Source organism: Syngnathoides biaculeatus, chromosome 5, assembly GCF_019802595.1.
Source record: "Syngnathoides biaculeatus isolate LvHL_M chromosome 5, ASM1980259v1, whole genome shotgun sequence".
NCBI lineage: Eukaryota > Metazoa > Chordata > Actinopteri > Syngnathiformes > Syngnathidae > Syngnathoides > Syngnathoides biaculeatus.
This window is the reverse complement of record NC_084644.1, coordinates 664,316-688,946: the sequence shown is the minus strand read 5'-3', so window position 1 is coordinate 688,946 and position 24,631 is coordinate 664,316. Positions and strand designations below refer to the sequence as shown.

Genomic DNA, 24,631 nt, shown 5'->3' with positions numbered 1-24,631 from the left:
TTGACACTTTCACGATGGGACTTAACTGTTGCCAGTATCGAATATCTAAGACTAGTAAAGACTTTAAAAAAAAAAAAAAAAAAAACAACAACAACCCTTAAAACACTCGTTTAACTTTCACTTTTGAAATGATAGGAGCGATTATTATGAAACCGCGAGCCATTTCAATGTACAGAAACGCAAACAAAAGCGCGTCTCGATCTTCCCAAGTGTGATCTTTACTCTTAGAATATACTTTACGTACTGAAGCCAAATGAAGCCAAATTTTACTTATTTGGCTCTTCCATATGCGCTGTTGTTGCTTTTCACACAATAAAAGGAAGAAAATGCAATAAAAAACTGCCAATCTTTTCAACTGTTTCTCAAAGTAGTTGTGTTTGAATTTGTTTTTATCTTTTCCATCGGGCTTTTTGCCACATCGTGTCATCATCTTTTTCCATCTCCTGCATGGTCTCCCCCCACGACCTCCATCGACCTTCTTCTCTTTGGTCTTCCTGTCGCCCCTTTGCCTGGCAGCTCCATCGTCCCCGTCAGCCTACGACAAGCTAGTGGCTCTTTTATTTTGAAGGGCAGAAAAGCCGCGGGAAGTTCCCGCTGTCCCATACAAGCGCTGCTCTTTAAGCCAACGGAGACGTCAAAACAATTGGAAATAAACCAAAGTATCCCTTTTGACCGTTTTTGCACAATCGACGTCATCCCGTGGACATTTGTCACCTTTTTTATGATTGCGCCTCGCAGGTAACTGCACGTCTTTTTTTTTGTTCTGGTTGTGTCAGCTTTTGGACTTTAGCTCGACCGATTAGCCGCTCGATGCTAATTCATGCTAGTTACACTTGTCAAGGCACAAGTTTGTAAAAGTTGGCAAGTTCTGTCCCGTAGGTAGTTATCTTGTTACGTCTGGACCTGACACAGTTTAGAAAAGCTTTAATGAATGGTTTGTGCTACGATTTTGACGTTAATCTGTTATGAAATAATCAATGTTTTTAATGAATGTACTTCACTCAGCTTTACGTCAGGTGTTTGCTTGATTTTAAAATAAACTATTCAAAGACAAACTTTCTAATCATGGCACTGGTGCGATCAAATTAACTGCAACATGAAACTTTGAGATTATCAAGATGTGAATAAAGTAAAGTTGTAAAGATTCAGTCGTGTACGTTGCATTGTGGGAAACGTAGGCAAGGTGTTTGGGACTTGCTATAAGAAGAAGAAGAAGATCAAGAAATGGCGAGCGTCCACTGTCTCTTGCTCAATGAGGACGCATGCCGTCAGCTGAGTGAACATCAACGAGCCGAGTTCATCTTTAATTGGCTCAGCCGCCTGAAGAAGCTCCTTCCTTCCAGCGACAGGGTAAGTACAAAATGCAAATTCTCCACGTCAAAGCGTTGGAGGAAAGTGCCTCGAAGACGGTGCTAAACAAACGCAAACAAAAGAATCGCGTCACCAACACATTCGCGCACTTGCTGCACGTCCACAATTGGTGGCCACTAAGTCTCAGACTAGCTAGCGGTTAGCCACGGTAACGGTCACGAGAGACAGCCGACTCTGCCCGCTCTCACATCGCTCACCGCTCCAGGCGCGCATTCAAAGTCACACATACTACAGTAGAGAGAGTGAGAATAGACCCCTCAAGTGGACCAAAAAAAAAAAAAAAGCTGCAAGTGATGCAGGTTTTGTGTTGGTATTGTTTAATAACAGAAAAGAATCCACGTTGATCTGAATAATCAGCAGACGTCATCTCTCCTCTAACGCAGGCCATCGTCAAACAGAACCAGCGGCGCCTCGTGGAGCAGCTCTCGGGCGTTCTGGTGGGCTCGCCCGGGCCGCCCGCCCGCAGGCTGCTGGGTGACTGCCTGGCGCTGTTGTTCGGCCTCGGCGACCCCGTCCCTTGCAGCTTACTCGTGGAGCGGTGCAATGACATCGTTCGCATAAAGGACGACTCGCCGTCGGGTCTCCCCAACAGACTGTGAGCCACAAAATTGCCGGCGGGTTTCCTGCGGACATTTTCTTCTGACCGTGTGTCTTTTTTTTTTGTGTTAGGGCAGCCGTGGCGTGTCTTGGCGCCCTGTTCGAGCAGCTGGGGGGGATGATGGGCAGCCTCTTCAAGGACACGTCGGCCATCCTGCTGAAAGCCCTGAAGCACGCCGAGGTTGGTGGTTCCGAAAGTGGCACCGAGAGTACTTCAAATAATTACGGCGCTGTATCCCGGATTTTAAAGCCACCGTTCTTTTATTGGTTTGTACATGGTACGGCAAGTCCTAGTTTCTAGTTGTATGCCTTCAGGGTCGTACCATGCAGTGCCACAACTCGTTGCTCAGCACCGACCCGTACGGCAAGAGACGCAGCAAAAAGAAAAGCGAGAGAATTGCCGTAATAATCGTTTGCACGCGGCAGAGCGAAGACAGTAAGCCTACGTGGTTGTCTTGCTGATTTGGGTTTGTCAGCATTGCAGTTTAGTCTCGGTCAAGGTTTACTGAGACTAAAACGGAGAAAATTAAACCAACTCATAAACACACGGCCAATGAAAGTACGTACAGCATTTTTATCGAAGGCCAGTGCACGAGCTCAATGCTAGCATGCCATAGGAAACACCATAGACTGGCTAACGGAAATAAGCATTCAGTTTTGTGAAAAAAGTATTGTCCCCCTTCTCATGCTGTTGTATTTTGAATAGTTTGCCTACTTTAATGCTTAAGATCACCAAACAAATATAAATAGCAGAGTTTGTTTGCAAAAGTAAGACGAGCCTTTTTGTTGTTTTGCCCTTGAAACGCTGCCACGGGTGCCATTTTTGCCAAGTCTCCTCCTTATGAACTTTGACCTTAACTGAGGCAAAGGAGGCCCGCAGTTCTTGTCCCACGTTGTCCCGAGTTCCTTGTGTGCGCGCTCCCCGGTGATCCGTTGCTGTCCTCTTGTATTTAGGAAGGTTGGCTGCTCTTCTGTGTGTTTTTTTTTTTTTTTTTTTTAGTCTCTTCCAACGTCCAACTGGAATCAGAAAGCTTTCCAAATGGCTTCTGTTGGCCTTTCCCGGACTGATCGATGTCAATGACTTTCTTTCTCGACTCTTCTGGAATTTCTTTGGCGTGTGTCATTTTGTCTGCCATTTCTTGGCAGTCAGAGTGAAAAGAGGCTACTACTGAGCCATCTGTTTAAAAAAAAAAAAAAAAAAAGTCTCTCATTGTATGATTGAGTTCCATCAATGAGTTTGAATGTGTACAAGAATGTGCTTGTTTATGTTTTCTTTACGTGGTGGAATTTAACGGGCAGGTCTTTGACTTGTAAAAGTGTCTCGTGTCAGTCTCAAGGACGCTACGAGATTCTGGTTTCGCTGGAGAGGATCCTGCGAGGCGTCGGGGCGGGCGCCGCGTCGACTCACCGCGACATCTACAAGGCGGCCCGGACGTGCCTGACGGACCGCTCCGCGGCGGTCCGATGCGCCGCCGCCAGGGTGAGTGCCGGTGACGTCTTCCTCATTGTAATTCATCAGCGAGCACGTTGGCCTGTGGCTGCCATATCGGTTGCTAATGTGTTTTCCGTAAGAAGTCAGCATTTCGGGACTCAATTTGTAGTCTTTGCACATTTTCGAAACGTATTCTTGAAATGACGTACTTCGACTTTTGTGGGACTCGAATGCCACTCGACGCTTCAAACTGTCTGAAAAGTGAAATCAAAGGTCACCGGCTGGAGCCTCGTGACGTTGTGCCCGCCTCAAGATTCAAAGTCTGTACATTTTCAGGACAAAATTAGAGAGAGCCTCAATTAACTACAACTGACAAAAAAGGGCAACACCGTGCGCTGGAGACGGAGTCAAAATATTTCGTAAGAAAAAAAAAAAATGTCTTCTGAATTGGAGGAAATTGGAATCCCTTTTTTTTTTTGGTTTTTGTTTTTGGCCTAAGTTGAGCTGATTTTGCTGACTTGTTTTCACGCTTTATATCAATTCAATGACTCATGAGGCCCATCATTGTTGGAACTTCTTTTTTGCGGCCCTTTTCATGCTTACATAGTTTGAGAAAAGTTTACATTTAGTTGCCAGTTATGTTGGCAAAATAATGTTAGAATGTACGACTTCAACAAGTACCGCTTATTTGGGCCCGAAGCCGGCGTCTGCGTCTCAACACTCCGCTCTGCCGACAGTGCCTGCTGGAGTTGCAGCGCGAGGCGGCCTTCCTGTGGACCAGCGAGCTGGAGAACGCGTCCACGCTGTGCTTCCGGGCCTTCGAGGGCTCCGACCGCGATGCCCGCACGTCTGTCGCCAAGCTGCTGGGAAGTTTGCTGGCGGCGGCGCTCGAGCCCAGGACTAACGGCGGTACGGCACGGAGTTAACGTTGTCTTTGTCATCGTCCCCACTCGCTATGCAGTCTATGGATTTCAATGTAGTGGACAAATCTTCATGTAGGGATGAGGGCAGAGAGAATAAGTGAATCCTGCACTCTGAATCCTTCGTTAGCACAGCATCATTGCGTCCATCCTGCTAGGTTGAGAGGCCTTTTCCCAGCTTCTCCATCGGTGAGCCCAAAGTCTCCGACGTAGCAGAATGTCTTGTCCTGTCACTGGCACCTTTTTTTTTTTTTTCTTCCTATTCAGCGTCCATTCAATATCTTGAATATGATATATGCGAAAAAAATCTACATTTTATTTAATCTCATGACTGTTTTTTAATTAAAGTGCAATCTAATAGTTGTTCTCATTTGGAAAAAAACCCAAAAACTAATTTGGCTCCTAACTTCAATAAGAGTTTGAGTCAAATGTTTTGAGTTTGAATAAATTAGTCATATTTCAAGGGACTACACTGTACTACTTTCCGTTCTGCTGGCAGAGACTCATCCTGGTTTCTCATTTCACGTTGTACCCCCCCACCCCACCCCCTCCCCCTCCCCCTCCCCCTCCCCCTCCAGCAGCCCCCAGACAAAACGCGCGAGGGCGCAGCACCCTGGAGGAGGTCACGGATCTGTTGTCCGCGGGCTTCGTAAGGGGCGGCGCCGGCTTCCTGCGGGCCAGCGGCGACATGCTGAAGGGGAGCAGCTCCGTGAGCAAGGAGGTCCGCGTCGGCGTCACACAGGTGTTGGTCTCTGCTCTTCCCCGTGCCCCTCCGGGCCCCCCTCAGAGGCGGTCATGTGGCTCAATTCGTCAGACTCGATTGGCCAATCCTCCTCCTCCTCCGCAGGCGTGCGTGGTCTTTGTGTCCACGATGGGCGGCGCCTGGCTGGAGGCCAACTTTGCGTCCTTCCTGTCGTCGTCGATGGCGTTGGCCTCCGACACGAGGACGACCCTCACGCCGGGCGACGCCGCCGTCGTCCGCCGCTGCGTCTCCTTCATCCTGAGGAACACGGCGGGCTCGCTCCTCAGCGAGAAGGCACAATGTAACGCCGCCAGACACCTGTGCAACATCGTGGAGATGCACAAGCACGCTGGTGGTGAGGATGCGTCTGTGGGCGTGGCTTTCTCTCTTTTATTGCCGTCGTGGAGCTGCATAAGAAGTCATTTGAAAAACTGATTTTGCAATCGGCGACACAGCGGTGCAACCCTCCCAGTTGTGGAGACCGGGGTTCGGATCCCGGCCCCGCCTGTGTGGAGTTTGCATGTTCTCCGTGTGCCTGCGTGGCTTTTCTCCAGGCGCTTGGTTTTCCTCACACATCCCCAAAACGTGCAACATGAATTGGAGACTCTAAATGGCCCCGAGGTGTGATTGTGAGTGTGACCGTTGTTGACCAGTTGAGGGTGTGAGCTGCCTCCTGCCCGTTGACGGCTGGGATTGGCTCCAGCGCTGCCGCTACCCTTGCGAGGCTAAGCGGCTCAGAAAATGCCTGGATAATCTTCAATGCAAAATGAATTTGTATGCAGGTAATCAATGGAAATATCACTTCTAAAAATCTGAAACAGTGACACCCTTAGGCAGATGGCACGCTCGTAATGTTGCATCCGCGTGCAGATGGTGCAGCGGCCGATGGGAAGGCGGAGGCCAAGTTCAGCTGCGCCGACGTCAACGGCAGTCAACATGTTTTGGTCTGCTGCCTTTTGGAGTTGGGAGCACTCATACGGGGCTTGGGCTCCACTGCTGCCCCTCTCTTGAGTGACGGAACCACAGGTCGGTGTCTGTCTCTCTCTCTCTCTCTCTCTCTCTCTCTCTCGCTCTCCCCCCCCCTCCCTCCCTCCCTCCCTCCCTCCCTCCCTCCCTCCCTCCCTCCCTCCCTCCCTCCCTCCTGCAAATCTTTGCTATTCGTAGTCTGGCCCAGTCTCGATCCCCTGCAAATAGCGGGACCTCCCAACTCCTCTGTAGGATGCAGTAATCTTAGTCATCTTTTGCATAAGATGAAAAAAAAATGCAGCTGTGAGTATTTGTTGCTTAGTTAAAGCAAAGACATTGTTGCTAGTTTTGGTATCTCGTGTATTGCATTTTACATTGTTAGAATTAAGATGAACAGACTTATTGAAAGAAAAGGTATTCAGTTGTTTTGAATTCACAATGTGTCTGCATGTCGTCAAGGGTTAGTTTCAACCGCAGATGTCAATTAGGAGTAGCAAGCTCTTTTTTTGGAAGAATTATCTCCGTATATCAGCTGATTTCCCTGCCACGATACAGCCCTGAAATCTCAAATTTTTGCTTGGACGTCTATGCAAAAAAATCGTCTCGTATCTCTCCAAACTGTGAAATCGATCCAGGCTGGACCGCCGGACCGCGTTTCAGTCCCCACCACTTGTGATGTGTGTGTGTGTGTGTGGGCGCGCAGGGCTCCTGGATGTGGTGGTCTCGGTCCTCCTTCACCCAACGTCCTCAGCCCGCCTGGCTGCCGCCTGGTGCCTGCGCTGCGTCGCCACGGCGATGCCGTGCCAGCGCTCTCCACTGCTGGATCGCTGCGCGGAGCGTCTGGCGGCGCTCAAGTCTTGCCCGGAGGCGGTGGCGGGATACGCGGCCGCCGTCGCCGCCCTGGTGGCTGCGGTGCAGCACTGCCCCCTCGGGATACCGCACGCCAAGGCCACGGTCGGTTGCCGCCGAGGTTGTGTCAAGTAGGGCCTGACCGATAAGCCGATATTAGCCTTTTAAGTACACAAAAATTAGCACATTTTTTTTAAGACTGTTTTTTTTTTTTGGCTCTTGTTTGTTTTTCACTAATTTATTGATGATGCAGTTTTTTCCACTCTTAAAACACGGGCGCATTGTGCAGGAATGCACATTTCATTTTTTTTCTCTCACTCGCTGATATCAAATCAGACTAAACATCGCCTGTTTGAAGTCAGTCAGGGTTATTAAAATGATTGAATTTTGTTAAATGCCACAATGAGAGCGAGAATTTCTTAGACAATTAGAGAAACGGGTCCTGCACCGCCATTATGCCTAACGAAATGTTAAAAAAAAAAAAAAAAAAAAAGCCAGATTCCAACTTAGGCAGATCTGAAAAGGCGTGCGCGAGCAAGGCGACCGAGAATCCTGACTCAGTTTTGTCAGGAGGACTGGGCCAGGAGTGTTGTCAGAAGCTTGTGGTAGGGGACCCAAAACCTTTGAGCCACGTTACGCAATTCAAAGGAAATGCATGTCAGCTTTTGAGCTTGAAGCAAATAACCAAAAATTAATCTCTCATTATTGTGGCACTCGCCTGACCTGAAACAGGAGAGGATTAGTCTGATTTGACTTCACACAGTGAGACAAAAAAATGAAATGTTTTTGCACAGTGTATGCCAACTTAAGGCCTAAACCGTATAAGTCTATCTTTTTCATTGAATTGACCGATTTAATTATCCGACTTGTGTTCCTGCCAAATGTCAGCATCTGCCTTCAAAAAATCCATATCTGTCGGGGCCCGGTTTTAAGTCAGGCAGTGACGTCGACGTCATCCACGTTGTACTTACTCTAATTCTGCACACACGCGTGCGTAGGCGGTGGTGGACCTCGCCGAAGATTTGCTGCGTTCGGCCTCTCAGAACAGTCGCATCGCCCTGCAGAGGTCGCAGGCCGGCTGGCTGCTGATTTCGTCCGTCTGCACGCTGGGTACTGCGCTTCGCCGACATTTGTTCATTTCTTAAGGACATGACGAAATCATTGGTGCACAGCACCGCTGCCTCGATGTCACTGTCAGAGATTTAAGCTAAACGCAGAAAATGTGCAAAAACTGAAATATGTAGAACTGAATTGAGTTATCCAGTAAAATTGACACATGCCGTTAATCAGCTACCTGCACCTAACCCCGAAAACGCATTTCACGGCCTCGTTTTTGGCCACGACTGCAGAGACGGACCGAAAGAGCGAGCAGAGGAGAGCAAATCCAAAAATGTCTGACTTACCAGGCAGAATGGGGACTGGCTGCCGTAGAGCGCCTCGTTGTCACACACAGGACAACCCGAAATACGTAACTCCAAGCGCCGGACGGAGGCTTTAAGCAGACATATTTAATTTCTCAAATATAGAGTTGACGGTTGAGCACGTTCGGTGGGCACGTTACGATTTTCAAGACTTAAACTTGTTTTTGTCACCCTTGAAATTTGGGGGGCTGTTAATAAAGGCACCGTTCGATGGTTAAATGAAAGAAAAAAAAAAAAAATTAAAATTTGCACTGCACTTGTTCTCCAATCAGATGTGAGTCATTTTATTTGGTTTGGTTTGGTTTGGTTTTGATTGTGCTGCTTTTTACAGTAATTGTTTGACGACAGGGAGAGAGAAAGATATGTCTAAAATGATCTGCATGTGTTTTTTTCAAAGTTGGGATTTACATGTGTTTTTCAAATCCACAAATATATCCGCAGATGTATTTGTGGGCGTGAAAAACTCCTGCGATTTGCGGTTGAGACGCGTCTGCCCCCACATTTTTGTGCGTTCAGGTCCGGCCGTTGTAGATCAGCACCTCCCCCGTCTGCTCCTCCTCTGGCGCTGCGTATTTCCCGCCTCGCTCCGGGAGCAAGAGATGGAGCTGAGGCGAGGGGACTACTTTACGTGGAAGGTGACGCTGGAGGGTCGAGCTGGGGCGCTCACTGGTCAGTACTTCTATACAGTTGGCATCTCCATGACGCCGATCTCTGCATAACAGATATTGGATGTAATGAGCCATCGAGACCGAACACTTTTTCCAGAAATACTTTGCAGTTGCCCCTTTAAACCTGCATTGACCAAGTCTGTCCGTTGCAGAATTGTTTACTGGCGCCGTGGCCCGAAAGGGACGCGTATTTCTCGGTCTCGCACAATATGACTGGATCCAACCAACACGTGCCCGTTAGGGGAGGCCATATTGAATGTGCAGACCTTCCATTAAAAGCAATGTATTGGCATATGGTGGCGACTGACATTTGCAGCTGTGGCAGAGAAAGCACGTATGTAGCTAGCTGTGGTTTTAACTTGAAGAAGAAGAAGAACGTGATGCAAGTCTCCGCACTCAGTAACAGTAACAGTAATTTTTTGTCAAGCCATTTGTCTATGGCAGGGGGTCGGCACCCTGGGCTCTCGAGGCGCATTTGGCTTTTTGGCGCCGCCGAGTCGGGAGTTCTCGGACCAAAATTGTTTGCTTTCATTGCCAGTGCGGAAGGTTTGCCTACATTTCTGCTTTGGAATGAGAAGTTGGCAAATAACAAAAAGAGCCACGTGGAACGGGAAGGCACGTCATCACATTTGCCACAGACTCGCCAGAAAGCCGCAAATGGAGCAGAATTGAAAGCCCGAGAATCTTGTTTGAAACATGGAATGCTCTTTTTGACGTTCACATTTTTAAACACGCTCACTCGTCGTCGTTGTTGTTGTTGTTGTGGTGTGTTTGTGGTCAGCCATGAAGAAGCTGCTGCTCGACTGCGAGGACGTGTTAACCAACGACGTCATCGCGCACCTCCTCACGCCCGTCGCGTGCGCCGTCGGCCTCCTCCCAAAGTCAGCCCTCCTTAGCTCGTCCTTGGCGTCCACGCCGACCCGACCCGAGTCGAGTCAGAACCGGAACCGACGCTGTCTCTTTCCCGGTGTCCGCAGACTTCACGCCCTCGTCGGGTCGTACGGTCCCAGCGTGGCGACGTGGACGTCGGTTTACCGCCTGCGAGTGTACGAGCTGCTGGCCGCGCTGCCGCCGCGTGTCTACCAAGGTGGCGGCGCCATCTTCTGGCATTCTCCTGGGCCGCTCGCCGTTCAATCGTCTTGTTGGTGCTCGTCAGAGAGTTTCGGTTTGGTGATGAACCAGCTGGTGTCGGACCTGCTGGCGCCGGAGAACCTCAACCGGCCGTGCTCGGAGCTCGGCTTCCTGCCTTCCCTCTGTCACCGCGACGATCTCCCGCTGCTCGGACCCGCCCACAGCGAAAGCGGCCACAGATGCATCGAGGCTCAGGTGAGGGTCCGTCGACCGCCGGCCATTTTCAGCCCATATAAGGTTAGCGGCCGTTCAACAGCAATTTGACTGATCTTTCAAGATCCACACGGTTTTGCATTCTGTGACAAGACAAGACCAGGAAAAATACAAACGCGCCACGAGCGAAGCTGACTCCTTGCTTGTCACTCACTGCATCGATCATGACACAGACTTTCTACTCGCTACTGTGACGCATACTTTGTTTCTACCATACTTACACGTAGCGGATTGAAGTGTGAGGTGGCTAAACATGTCCGACTTCCAACGTGTTGCCCTTTCGTTCTCTCATTATTGACCTGAGGACCTCCAATTCAACAACTAATCTTTGTCTTCTACTGGAAAGCTGTGCTGTCTGCGATTGGCAACACAAAGTAAATTATTGATGTTGGCTAATTTCATACGTTTCATACTATTGCCAATTTGACGTTCTTAATCCTGTGCAAGTAAAAAAGATACGACGAGTTTGCCAGTTAACAGCCGGCCAACTGTACCATCTTATTCGCTGATGGCCATGTCACTCAGCAGGCTCCAAAGAATACAAGAGACACTCTTGAAGAATGTGAGGATGGACACAAATAATGCTCGGAAACATTTACGTGAAGCTGCTCCCATTCTTGGACACTCAAAACGATATACGGTACCTCCAAAAGGAAGCTCACCGTGTAAACGGTTGTTCGTAGTTGCAGGTCTCTGCTGTGCGTTCACCTTCGTTCATTCTGCTCAACTCTTCGAATGCAGGTTATTGTTTTTATGGATGAAAAATCAATTCTGAGCGATTACCGACGAGACAATCGGAATACTCCATCCCAAATGCATTCGATAGCTGCAGCCGTAGCACTCGCTTAACTCTGCTGCCGGCTTTGATGATGCGATGACGTTTGGCAGGTGCACGCCGCCGGAGGGTCCCTGGAAAACGACCCGTTCGCTCTCTGCGACCGAGCCGACGAGGCTCCCGTGCCGACTCCTCCCAGCGCCACCCTGAACTCCACCGCCATTCGCCTCTTCGGACTCCTCTTCCCGCACATCATTGCCGCTCAGAGGTTCGTCTTAGGTGCTCGGCGAGCCCAACGTGGGTTCGTTTTAGTGTGACCTTTCACGTGCTGTGTGCTAGGGTGAAGATTCTGGAACAGTTTGTGGAGGCGCTGAAGCAGCTGAAGAGTCAACGACAGCAGACGGTCCAGATGCATGTCTGCGCTGCCCTCTGTAGTCTGCTCAAGGTACTACGCTGTCTTTGGATTCCATACGGGTGCCTTTAGATCCAAGTTTTTGTTGTGGGAACAGGCTTGTACGACGAATCATCTTTCCCCAATAAATTGAATAAAAATGAGAAACGTTGCGCTTGACTGTGTTGCACGGTATAAAATTTCACAATCACATTTGCTGTCCGCAACTTGCAAACACGGAAAATGTCAGCGCAACCCTTGAGTGTCACTCGTGATGATGATGATGTCCTTTTTTTTCTCCTGTGATGTCAATTTGGCAGTTGGCTAACCAGCCTAATGATGCATTCGCGTCACCGACTGGTATTGTCCTTCCATTGCGAGGAAATGGACGTCAACTTTTGGACCTTGAAGAAACGAATATAAAGTTTTCGCCCTCATTATTATGGAATTTAGTAAAATGAAATAATTTTGGTGATTCTGACTGACCTGGGACGGGAGAGGTTCCGTCAGATTCGACTTCAAACAGTGAGACTGAATATGAAGTGTGTGGGTTTTTTTTTTTTTTTTTTTTTTTTTTTGCACACTGTATATAAACGTCTGGCTTCTACTGTATACAGTGAAGTTCGAACAGAATTCATTCTCGTGAAGTGTTCAAAGTCTAATTTGTTCAACCTCCGAAACATTTTTTTCCATAGGAAATAATGTAAATGAGTTTAATCCGTTCCAAACCTCAAAATGGTTCCCACTTGTTGGAGCTGCGGACTCTGCGACTGTGACCAACGCCAACGCGTGCTGACTTGTTTGAAGCCGTTTCATTCTTGCGGCTCACACAGTCTCAACCAAGCTTGTCGGAAGACAGGAAATCATTGGCCGGCCAACTTTTTTTTTCATTTTTTTTTTTTTTTTTGGTGTACTTGTGTTTCAGATACCTTATGAGCGCTCTCATGGATGATGATTGTAGTTTACAGTATTTTTTTTCAAAACTCCAGGTACTAACAAAACTAAATAAATGGTACCTACTTGTCCAATTTTTGACGTCAAAGTACCCGAGTGTGGTACTTGATACATCACTAAACCTAACCCTAACTAAATCGTAATACTGTAAATCTATAACTGTTTTCCTCAGGATCCTAGCGCCAGCCGGGGTTCTCTGGGCCCGGAGGAGGCTCGCGTCCCGGCGCTGTCTCTCCTGCTGGGGGCGCTGGACAGCAGCACCCCCGCGCTACGTTGCGCCGCGGCCGAGGGGCTGGCGCGGCTCGTGCAGGCCGTCGGAGACGCCGCCTTCACGGTCTCCGTCTCGCTCCTCTGCTTCGACAGGTAGGCGGGACTTCAACAGTTTTCTAACACGGTCCGCAAGCTACTAGTGACCACGTTGCGCGTCCAGGCTGAAGAGCGCTCGGGATGCGGCGTCTCGCAGCGGCTGCGCTTTGGCTCTGGGGGCGTTGCACCGCTACGTGGGAGGCATCAGCTCGCCTCAGCATCTGTCCACGTGTCTGGGAGTCATCTTCACGCTGTGTCAGGACGCCACCTCACCCGAGGTTCAGGTACAAAAGCGGCCGTGAAGGTTCCGGGAACGCTCGAGCTCATTTCGGCGAAAGCCCGTGTCGTGGCGTGGCGTGGCGTGGGCGGATTACAGTTGGCTTGTACTTGTGACAGATTTATCCCTCTGCCGTCTTTCTTACTAAAGTAACCAAGACGGCAAAACATTAGAAAAATCCACCAACGTTTTGAGTTTTGTCAGTCACTACCCATTGCTCATTTTTTTTTAATGTTTTAATTTTTATACATACACTTTTGATATGGGCGATTTTTCGACGCAGATGTTGACACGCCGTCGTAGCGCCACCAACTAACTGCTGGCCGGCCAGTTATTTATTCATTTGCCATAAGTGTTGGTGGCTGCCGTCGGCAGCCTTCATGAGTACTCGCTATGATATGATCCATACCTGCTATCGGGACTTGCCCATCCGTCAGCTCAATGTTTTAAAAAAAAAAAAAAAAAAGAAAAAGAAAATTTCTCCAAAACCCCCCAGGGGTTCTTGACTAATTGTTTTTTGTTAACTGGTTTCAGACATGGTCTCTACACAGCCTGTCCCTGTTGACGGACTTGTCCTGCGGTCTGTACCGCGCCCACGCGGAGCCCTCCTTGGCCCTGGTGTTGCGCCTGTTGCTCTCGGCGCCGCCCACCCACCCCGACTTGCAGCGCAGCCTGGGGCGCTGCCTGCACGCCCTCATCACCTGCCTGGGGCCGGACCTGCAAGGTCAGATGTGCGCTCGCCGGCGAATGAGACGACAATAACTTTGGTGTTCGTCAGGGGAGGGGTCCGGCGTGGCGGCCGTGCGCTCCGGTTGTCTGGTGGCCTGCGGCGCCATGCAGGCCACGCCCCACTGTCTGGTTCAGGCCCACGCCATTTCCTGTCTGCAGCGGCTCCATATGTTCTGCCCGCAACACGTCCACCTGGCCGGCCTCGTACCGGCACTCTGTGTAAGCAAGCGCGCACACGCGTACTTTTCATTTCATGTTACTCAGTCAAACTGGCCTCGAGGGATGAATTTTCAAAAGATTTCTAAAGAGCGTTACCAAATTAAAAGTGCTGCTTCAGACCAAAATGTGGCATCAAATGGGATGGGTTTGCGACACACCGCAGAGAAGAGTCATGTTAACAAGCCTGCCAAATTTCAATGAATAAGTGTATAAAACTGTTGAGCTCGCAGCTATGAGACGTTGCAGGCGTGTCAAACGGATGCTCCAAAAAGAATCGAACACACTGAGGGGGTGATGGCATGTCAAATCACGTTAGGAGGCTCGGTCGGCCCGCTTCGCTCGGATCGACTTAGCGACAAAGTCGTGTTGCATCTGCTGAAAGTTCACCAAACTCTCCGTCGTAAAAGCCGCTCTGCAGAGTCTCGCCCGTGCGCACGTCTTGAAAAAGTCAATCCGTCACATTCCATTTGCTCGGCGAAGACGCATTTCCGAGCTGGAGGACTTGTCAATGGGCCTTGATGCGGAAGACGAGCGCGCCATAGAAGACGTCACTTTGTCCTCGCGTAGTCGGGGAGGGAACTCGCGCTCGAAGCCACCACACATCAGGAACATCCATACGGTGAAAAGATGCTTCGGCTATAGCGCAATAATCCGCGTTGGGTTTGCATGTCTTCGGCGCTTCAAACAGATTTAAAGTCTTCGGAACCAAAATCGTTTTTACGGCACCTTTGTTGGAAGACGAGCTGGACTCCCTTATAAATAAACGGGCTAATCTCCCGTTACCATGCCAACGTGGTGCCATTCAAGGAAGTGGTGGTCAATGTCCGGTTCTGATTCAAGTCAGACGTCGCACGTGCGCGTGTGTGTGTGTGTTTAAAATTGTGTGTCATCTCTTCCAGGAGATCTTACTGGAATATTCCATGTTGGTACGTTCTCGCGCCACGAGAGGAAACATTCACAATGTTTGGCTTGTGTTCCAATAACTCATTACTTAGAGGGACATATTATGTAAAAGGGACTTTTTCATACCTTTTGCACCGATAGCCCCCCATCAAGTGTCAAATGCATATTTTGTGACCTGAGTGGCACCTTCTCAATTGGGAGCAGCTGACACTACAGATCCTGCCAATGAATTGGCAGCTACATATTAGGAAGATTATTGATTGTTATAAAGCATGTTCTCCTTTCATAATTATTTTTTTTTTTTTTAGTTTGCTTGCTTTTTTTAAAACAAAAAAAAAATGTAGTACTCTTCTGGAAAAATAATGACAGACATTAATGTTGGCTTAAAACGAATTGAAGTTGCTCGCTCGACAACAATGGAAACGATTTGAAATTGAGGGGGAAAATAGCATAATGTGTCTCCTTTAAGTTTTTTTTTTTTCTTCTTCTTCTTCTTCTTCTTCTTCTTCTCCTCACCATTAACAAACTCCTCTAACCAACTGACTGATAGCGGACGCTAGTGTTTGAAAATTGACAAAAGGCATGAAAAGAAACGCTCAGACTGCTGTGACTCATTGGCGTGTTCATTACCACAATTAATCAGAGCGCGCGCGGTCCTCCGATCCGATCGCCTCACAAAGTCCACACGAGGTTCCCGCTTTGTGTACGTCAGGCCAACCTGTGCAGCTCGCACTTGTGCCTGCGTCGGGCGGTGGTGGCGTGCCTCAGGCAGCTGGTCCAGAGGGAGGCGCCGGAGGTGTGTGAGCTCGCCGTGACGGAGGTGAAACACCTGCAGAGGCGGGACAACACCAGACTGGGTCAGTTAGGTGCACGCACACAAACAAATGACTTGATCAATCCAAAAGCTGCAACAATTATTAGCTGAAATTTTTTGCCGACAGGAGTCTCCATCAAGGAGGTGGGCCTGGAGGGGGCGCTCTTCGCCCTGCTGGACCAGGAGTCCGAGCCGGGACTGAGGCGGGACATCCGGGAGACTTTGCTCCACATGATGGCGTCCGGCGTCGCCCGTGGCATGCTGGGACGCTGGCTGAAGCTCTGCAAGGACGTCCTGGCGGCCTCCGGCGCCGCAGCTCACGGTGAGCCTTTCCATTTGATGAGATATTATCCGGAGCGTGCGCTTGGCTCCATGGACGGAAAATGAAGAGAGGTGAAGAAATTGTCAAGCGCAAACAGGAATCCAACAACGAGGCAATCGCGAAGCTGCTCAAGTCAGCAAAGTGGCCAGACGACAACTTCAACCCAGGAAAAAAAAAAAAAACGTTGCCAAGTCGTCTTTGAATATTTACCGACAACAACAGAAACAAACCCCGGACGCAATTTTCCCAACAAACGAGTCCGTTTGCCTCGATTCGACCATTGCGTTGCCATTTTATTTTGTCGGTCAGTTAAAAAAGGGACTCCGACACCCGGGATGGCAAAAGTGGTGGAGTCATACGAGAAAACGGGGCTGATGATCCAATTGAATGTTTGAAAGTCAGTGGAGCCAGTCTCACGTGGCGGGCTGCTTGCTCTCCCCTCATAGACGGAAGTGCCGGGGCGGAGGCGGGTCGAGAAGACGCGGACGAGGACGAGGACCCCGGCGGCGACGACGACTCGTCGGCCTTCCGAGCTCGGGCCGAGTCGGCCGGCCCGTTTCCGGCGCTGCGCTGTTCCACGCGCTGCTTCGCCATGGAGTGCGTGTGCCGCATCATCGCCCGCTGCCAGAAAGACGACCCCGCGCACTTTGACCTGGCGTTGGCGCAGGACAGACGCCGCCAGGCGTCCACCGCTAAAGGTTATTGAGGTCAATTTATGTCAAGCTCAGAAATTGAACTTTAGATGGCACGGATAGCACAGAAGGATGTCTAAACCAAAAAAAGGTGGATCATATCCCAATTACTAGAATATACTAAAAAACATGTAGCACATGCAAAAATCCGGTTTCAACAAAAACAAATGAATTTAAATTCAAAGTCACACACAGACTGGACAAAAATAGCAAAAGAGTACACAATCGAAGATTTTTCAGCTCGGATTCAACCAAAAATTCACCTTTTTAAACTCAAATTGAAACTTGGAAATTCAACTATGAGGTTGAAATGAATTTGCAATTGGACCTCCAAGGCGGGCGGGCTCCTCAATGGCGTGGTGACGTCGTCGTCGTCGTTCTCGCCCCCCCCCCCCCCCAGACTGGCTGGTGCTCCACTTGGGCGACGTGGTGCGCGTGGCCTTCATGGCGGCAACCGACCACGCCGAGCGTCTGCGCCTGGCGGGCCTGCGGGCGCTGCTGGCCGTCATCGCGCCGTTCAAGGACGTGGCCGAACCCGAGTTCCCGGGTCACGTCATCCTGGAGCAGTACCAGGCCAACGTGACTGCCGCACTCCGCGCGTTCATTCACGCGAACGAAGGGAGCGAACGGAAGCCAACTCGACTGTTTGTTTGTGCGTAGGTCGGCGCCGCTCTCAGACCGGCCTTCGGTCCGGACGCTCCTCCTAACGTCGCAGCCGAAGCCTGTCAGGTTGCCCACATTCCGCTCCTCAGTTGTTCTCCTCTTCCTCGTTTGCCCTCATTCTTGGTTATTCCTCCTCTTCCTCCCCCGACTCGCAGGTGTGCAGCACGTGGCTGTCGAGCGGCGTGCTCACCGATCTGCGCGAGGTCAAGCGCGTGCACCAGCTGCTGGCGTCCTCGTTGGCCAAGGTCCAGACAGGAAGCGAGGCGCGCGGTCGGCTGTACGACGAGGCCACGGTTACCATGGAAACTCTGGCGGTCCTGAAGGCCTGGGCCCAGGTGAACGAAAAAAAAAACAAAAAACAGAGCGGACTTGAATTTCGGGGTAAGGAGTCTGACGGCGCTCGTCTCAGGTTTACACCGCGGCCGTCCGGATGAGCCGACGGGAGGCGGGTCTCGACGCCGTCGACTGCTCCGGGTCGGGAGGGGCCGGCCTCCTGGCTTTGGTCCAATCGGATCTGCCCAAGTTGAGCCGCCTGTGGTTGGCGGCGCTGCAGGACTACAGCGCGCTGATGCTCCCCCGGGAAGACGGCGACGGTTCGCGAGCGCCCGCGGCAGGTTTGAAGCTCGGCGGCGCTCCGGAGGACACTCGTGGTCACGTTTGAAACGTCCCCCTCGTCGCAGGAGGCGGTTCCTTCTTCACGGCGGAGACGGCCAATCAGGCCAGGAGTCACTACGCTTCCTCCTGGGCGCCCATCCTGCACGCGACGGCCCTCTGGCTGCGGACCACAGGTCCCGTCGTTCTAGTCCGGACCATCTTTTCCTCGTCCTCGTCACTCTGCATTTCTCACCACCCCCCGCGTGATTGTGCGCGTTTGCGTGTCTTTAGGTTTTTTGACGGGCGACGACGTCCCCGCCAACCTGTCCCGCCCGGTCACGCCCAACTCCATGGGGCACAGCGCCTCAGCGGACGACGCCGAGAGTCCCGAAGACGTCAACACGGAGCGCCTGCACCTCATCCTGGGTAACGGCGCCGGCGTTGCCTCGCGACCCGCAGGCGGCGGCTTCCGCCTCCCCGCTCACCCGGCTGACCCCGCTCGCGTGTCGGCTCAGGCCTCAGCGTGCACTTCCTGTGTTCCCCTGGCTCGGACGAGCAGATGGAGAACATCACTTCCTGTCTTCGAGCGCTGCAGGCGCTGCTGGATGCGCCGTGGACCCGAGCCAAGATGGCGGGCGACCAGGTCGGCCACTCGCCGCTCACGGAAACTCACCGCTAGAGCTGATCTGCTGAGATTTTGTCGATAAAGCCATTTTCTTGCAACCCTGTGCTTTACACAGTGGATAATCACTCAATCAATCAATCCGATGACTTGACTTTTTGCGCAAATTGGGGCCGACAGTGGTTTCTGGCAGCTCGACTGAAGGTGTTGCTCGTGTGCGTGCCTTTAGCAGTTGAGCGTGGAGCTGCTGAGCGTGCTCCACAGGCTGCTGGTCACCAGGGAGTCGCCGTGCGTGCAGGCGGCCGTGTCGGACCTGCTGGGGCAGATCGTGAGGGCCACGCAGGAGCACGTCAGGGAGAGGCGACACAGCGCCGAAGGTGAGCTCGTCGTCGCGTCGGCTTTGCTCGAAGAAGGGCGACCCGAGCCTCGTCTCTGACACCAGCGGACGACGGCGCGTCGGAGAAGGAGACCTTGCCGGAGTTCGGGGAGGGCCGCGATACGGGCGGCCTGGTCCCGGGACGCTCGCTGGTCTTCGGAGCGCTGGAGATCTGCCTCAGCGTGCTGCTCAGAAAACTCCCCGCGCTCAGCCCCAAACTGGCCGGGACCCCCGACGCCGGTCAGGAACGCTCTGCGCCCGTTTGCGCGCACGCGTCGGTGCGCGCCGCTCACGTGTGGGTGCGCGTGCGCACGCAGGTCCCGGCGGTTCGGTGCGGCGTCTGAGCGACGCCGATTGTCATCTGGTGTCGTCGACGTTGTGCGTCCTCTCACAGCTGCCGTCGGTCTGCTCGCCCCAAGGTCTCAAACCACGTGCCGGCATCTTCGTGGTTGTCGTGAAGCTCGGCGCGTGATTTGATTGGTTGTCACGCAGGAAGTGTCTCCGTCTTACCCACAATCCTCTACCTGCTGCTGGGAGTGCTCCGAGAGATCGTCCTACAAGCCGCCTCGCAAAACGGTAACGCGCAAACACACGAACGTGCGCGTGCTCGGAGCCTCACTAGTTGCAGCGCACACCCAAATATAGCCGCGGCTCACGCCGGTAAGAGGCACATGCACGCATTTGGAGTATGGGCTGTGTGTGTGTGTGTGTGTGTCACGTGCTTTCCAGTGAAGTGCGAGCTCCCCCCGTGTCCTCTCCCGGAGGCTCTGGAGGAATCGGGCGACGGCGAGGTCGGACCCGCTCGGGTGGTGCGGGCGCTTCTACGCGCGCTCAAGACGGCGTCGGCTCGCCGGGAGAAAAGTTGCGGCGACGGCGTTCTGCGCTCGGCTCTCTGCGCGCTACTCGGCATGTGGAACGCTGGTACGTGCATCGCTTACGAGCATTTTGTCCTTTCTGGAATGTTCCCATTTCTCAAAGACTAAATACTCAGCACATTAAGATATCGTGGGAAGAATTTTTCCACCTTCAAATTCCACATTTACTATGAAAAAAAAAATAAACAAAAAAACCCCCCGATTCGGACCGTTCAGCTCGTTCCCTCCAATTCGGAAGTCTTTACGTCGGCTTCCGGTCAGCTCCAGAATCGATTTTCACGTTTTGCTGCTGGTCTGTAATCGGAATACACGAAAGAAATGCTCACGGAATACAAGCCCAGTCGGCGGGCTCTTGAGATGGACGACTCGGGTCAAATGGTGGAGCGCAGAGTCCAAAGCAAAGCGTTTAGCCATCGTTATGCTGCACAAAAATGGAAGAAGTCGCGTCAGCCCCAAGCGGGAATGATTTTAAATCACCCCCCCCCCCTTTTTTTTTTTGTAGTATTACCATCTTGAAATATTTCTTGCACTGTACAACTTTTGTTTTTTAATACTATTTTGAAATGTTTTTAATCCTGTTGAGTTAGCTTGCGTGTGAAATGCACGATATAAAAAGCAAATTAGCATTGTAAAAAAAAAAAAAAAAAAAAGTTGAATTCCACACAACTGGGGAAGCATTTTTTTCCCCCAACTTTCCACATCGGTGCATTTTTCATGACGACGGTGCCAAAATAACGCAGATCTTGTCGTCGTCCTTCCAGATTCCTCCAGTGATTCAAACCTGCTTTTCAGCTGATTTCTGATCACGTTCCCCAATTTTTCCAAATGAAAAGACCCTCGGTCCACATTTTGCGACTCATCCAAATTGAGGAGTCTCATTGTTGTCGCGCAGTTCACCGTTCGACTCGGCATCGGTCAGCCCTCGTCTGCTTTGTCAGTTGATTTGTCGCGTGTCGCGTTCAGGGTCCAACGTCGCGGAGCCGACGGTCCTCCTGACGGCGCTGACGGTCTTCCTGCTGAGCGCCGGTCCGGACGTGTGCACGGCGGCGCCATCCCTGCACGCCCTCGCGCTGCGGCGCTTCAATGACGCCATGGATGCCGAGGACCCCGACGTCAGTGCGGGCGACTTTCGCGCACGCTTGACATGTACTCTTATAAATAGCCCGCTACCGTAACTCCATTTTGAAGTCACAATATAAGATAACGTGCGCCTATGCTTTTTTTTTTTTTTTATCTTTCTGAAATCATCGGTTCTAAATGTGCCCCTAGAATATTAAAGCCTCCTTCTTCTTATGAACGCTTCTTTTCAAAGTTGAACGCAGGTGCTGAACTACAAGGTCCAAATCTTATTCTCGTCATTTTTAAACACATTGTTTGAATATAAACGCGTACTCTTCTCATCTTTCAAGTCTTATTATTAAGCCGCCGGATTGATTGATTGATGGCTATTTTTTTTTCTCTTGTGGATGTTTCCCAGGTGTCGTGTCGATGTTTCCAGTTGCTGTCGTCACTTTTTGGGGCGCAGACGGCGGTTTCGGTGCCGTACATCCGCACGCTGGGACCGCCGCTGCTCAAATTCCTTCAGGTGCGCCGCCCCACTCGCCCGCCTCCTGACCCTTTGTCGCCATTCACACTTGCGTTCGTCCGCCAGAGGGCGGCGCGGCGCCGGCCTCAAAGTCCCGAGGAGCTGCGGGCGGTTCTGGAGGGCGTGGCTGCTTTGGAGGTTCTAGTCCTGGCGGCGAACCAAGACCAGCGTAAGAGTTGCGAGCGGGGAGCACCGGCGGACCTCGCCGGGTCCCGTCCACCGCGTGGCTTTCGGGGGGGGGTGCAAGGCCAATCACGGGACGTTACTGTCGAGTCTTTGTGCATGTTAAACGCCGCCAGTCCACACGCACGCACGCACCCCCTGGGACTCTTTTCACTTTCTCCATATGCAAATTGTTTGTATTTTGTTTCTCGACTTCTCTCAATTGTGTAACTGTCCAGATTCACGATGCGACTTTTCCTGTCCCTGTCCTGTCCTTCCCTCAAGGGGTGCAGCCAATATTTACGTTTCATCTTGTTGCAGGGTCACATATACAACAACATAAAAACGCTTGTAGGAATGATCGCCGTCCACAATAGAACAATCCTTATATATATCGCGGAATAAACACAGTTCCAAAGATGATTTGGTATCGGTCGTGATAAAGCTAAACCCAGAAGGTGTCACGGAAAAGTTCTGGAGTGTTGTGGCAGCGACTCGGCAACTTTTTCAAGAACTGAAGGGGAAAAGAAATGGTGGCACCCCTAATGCGTCGCACTCGGTCCCTGCGCAGGTCCCGGGCTGGTGGCCATCTTGTTTCCCACGCTCATTTCCTTCCTGCTGGACGAGAACGCGCTGAACTCTGCCCCCGCGCTGTCCCGCTCGCTCCACCAGGCGGCGCTCAAGGAACTCATGCGCCTGGGACCGCAACACTCGGCTGTGTTCAGGTGGGCTTCCCGACAAATAAGATGACTTTTTGGGGTTTTTTTTTTTACTTTTTTTTTTTTTTCTTACATTCATATAGATAAAAAAAGAGACAAAAACAAGAATATTAAAAAAATAATAATAAACTGCTGTATTGTAGAAAAACGACTAAACAGAAAATATTTTTCAAAGTGCAATTACTGCATATACTGTAGTATCCGTGCGTCAGATGTATCCCTTGAAGGGGCGTGGCTTCGAGCATGACATCACGAGATGGACTCAGTCCGTGCGAGTGTGCGGGCGTGAGTTGTGGCCTCCAGCAGCTCCTTGCAAGTGTTTTCATTTTGTATTTGAGTTTAATGGAGGCCAAATGAAAAAGTGCGCTTTCTGAATGCGCTCTCATTGGCTGAATAAGCATGATTGGACTTGGATTTTTTTTTTTTTTAATTTGCTTGGAGAAAAATGAACTACATCATTCATAGTTGGAAGTGTTTTTTGTTTTTCTTTCACCTTGTGAGATAATTTTTTTTTTCCTAATGACAGGCAAGCTTTAAAACACTTTTTCATGGCATCAGTTATTATAGACATCCTTTAAAAAAAAAAGGCCATTTGTAAAATGTGTATGTAAACTTGATTAAATGGATACATTTGATGGTCATGTTGAATCCATCCGTCGGATGCCACCGACCGATATATTTGTCATGTATGTTTTTCAACGGGTGGGCGTGCAAGAGGGTTTCATTGTGAAATTCATCAGGTTTGTAAACCCTGTAATGACAAACGCGCGCCACTAGCCGGCACCGTTTCATCACTTTGTATTTCAGTTCACAGCTTTTGAGCAGAAGATCCAGATTTGGCAGTTAATGGCATCCCGTCACGTTTCAACGCTGACCGCGATTGTGTTCACAAGCTTTTGTGTTTGCAACGGCATTTTGTTAGCGTGAGCTAAAAAGGTCCAATTTCCTCCTCCTTCCGTCAGGTCTTTGGTGTCGACGTCGCCTCACCTCAAGTCGCGCCTTGAAGGCGCCCTCAAGGCAAGCCAGGAAAGCGCCAGCCACGCTGACGCCGTCGCTAACCGGGCGGCCAAGCCCTCGCCCAGCATCACGCTCAAAACCAACTTCCTGTGAGCTCGCCGATTGGAGGCCCGCTTCTTGCGACGCGTTCACGCTCCCTTGTACGCGACCAACAGGAAGTTGTGCACTTTTTCTTTCACAGTAAGACGACACTAACTTCGTATTAGGAGCTGTTTGTTTTCCTCGGAATCGCTTTCGAGTGATTCCTGCCATCTTTTTGTTGGAGGCTTCAACCTACTTGAAAACTCACCACTTTGGTGGACGTGTTTATGCTGGTGTAAGTTTTTTGATGTTGGGGCGCCCCAAACTCACTCAGTATGGCCCCCTGAAAAGGAAAGAAAAAGACCCCCCCCCCCCCCCCCCCCCCCAGCATTTTCAGCGGCGGAGATGTCTGTTGTGAACGTTGCAACAGGAAGTCAAACGTTTTGCCCAGGACCAGTTTTGTGGCGCCCGCCGGTGCGAAATTTGCCTTACGTCTTTCATCACAAGACGCACAAAAAAAAAAAAATCTCATGCAAGTACAGTATACAGTACTCCAAAGTCAAAGGTCAGTGCGACAAGCGACCGAGGAGTGACTATAAGACGATTTTCAAAAGACTTTTCCAACATTTCCAGCGGACTGGTAGCCGTGTAGCGCAACACTGACAAACAACTCCGAAGTGTCAATGGCATCTTTGACGAAATACGTCACCAAGAAGTTCACATCTCTTATTATTCTATCTTGGATTTTATCTGACTTTTTTTTTTTTTTTTTTTTTTGCACAAGACTGAAATAAAGTATGGCAATGACCACGTGCGGAAGTACCGTACTGTAGTGTAATGCTGCAACGTTCGTGTTCCCTTTCTGGGCACTTTAGCGACTTGCTCGGCTTCGGCCCGCAAAAGCTGCATTTTTGGTGGGCTCAAATTCTTCCTGTTTTACAATTTCAGCCTCCTCATCAAAGTGAAGATGAAATTCGGTGGCTTTTGAGTGTTCCCCCATAACGGATGAAGTGCTGAAATACTTTTGCACTTTAAAAGTCTTACAAAAACGGGCAACACAAGTTAGACGCACAGTTGTGTGACTCGTCCAATAAAGTTCACTCGAACGCACCTGGTTATACTGCTAGCATGCATGCTAGCACGTGTATGTAACCTACCATAGGATGGCGCTCACGAGGCAAAGAGGAACAATTGCATTTGGCATCCATCAGCAGAAGAAGACCACTTCCGGCCTGTGTCGCCAAATCACACGTGACCATGTTGTACTCACATCGAGATTAAAAATGATCCCACAACAGCAAATAA

The 24,631-nt window shown here is 50.6% G+C and overlaps 1 protein-coding gene across 8 annotated transcripts; it reads left to right on the top strand.

Annotated features, from left to right (window-relative positions):
* The first annotated feature begins 361 nt into the window (after positions 1-361).
* Positions 362-24,100, top strand: heatr5a (HEAT repeat containing 5a). 8 transcript variants are annotated; one of them, XM_061819292.1, is made up of 42 exons: positions 362-738; positions 1,179-1,350; positions 1,755-1,966; positions 2,041-2,149; positions 3,299-3,448; positions 4,138-4,309; positions 4,902-5,062; positions 5,168-5,417; positions 5,933-6,088; positions 6,732-6,982; positions 7,876-7,987; positions 8,815-8,967; positions 9,748-9,847; positions 9,944-10,053; positions 10,123-10,292; positions 11,199-11,353; positions 11,425-11,530; positions 12,603-12,793; positions 12,861-13,020; positions 13,548-13,737; positions 13,792-13,961; positions 14,861-14,887; positions 15,577-15,721; positions 15,806-16,000; positions 16,447-16,698; positions 17,093-17,271; positions 17,353-17,421; positions 17,511-17,690; positions 17,765-17,969; positions 18,036-18,143; positions 18,241-18,375; positions 18,465-18,592; positions 18,801-18,948; positions 19,014-19,187; positions 19,265-19,366; positions 19,440-19,523; positions 19,677-19,868; positions 20,786-20,934; positions 21,300-21,407; positions 21,474-21,576; positions 22,141-22,294; positions 23,251-24,100. In XM_061819292.1, exons 2-42 carry the CDS (start codon positions 1,225-1,227, stop codon positions 23,396-23,398), a joined length of 6,189 nt encoding a protein of 2,062 aa, XP_061675276.1. In that variant the 5' UTR covers positions 362-738; positions 1,179-1,224; the 3' UTR covers positions 23,399-24,100. The 8 variants fall into 8 exon arrangements, 7 of the variants coding, with proteins under 7 accessions (XP_061675276.1, XP_061675278.1, XP_061675277.1 ...); XM_061819294.1 differs by having other exon boundaries at positions 4,899-5,062; positions 17,765-17,948; XM_061819293.1 differs by having other exon boundaries at positions 4,899-5,062; positions 18,804-18,948.
* Positions 24,101-24,631: the final 531 nt, after the last annotated feature.

Coding starts and splice junctions, on each gene's coding strand:
- heatr5a (XM_061819291.1), top strand. CDS start 1,225: ATGGCGAGCGTCCACTGTCTCTTGCTCAATGAGGACGCATGCCGTCAG. Junction 6,089..6,731: donor CTTGAGTGACGGAACCACAG/GTCGGTGTCTGT, acceptor GTGGGCGCGCAG/GGCTCCTGGATGTGGTGGTC. Junction 17,422..17,510: donor TCGCAGCCGAAGCCTGTCAG/GTTGCCCACATT, acceptor CCCGACTCGCAG/GTGTGCAGCACGTGGCTGTC.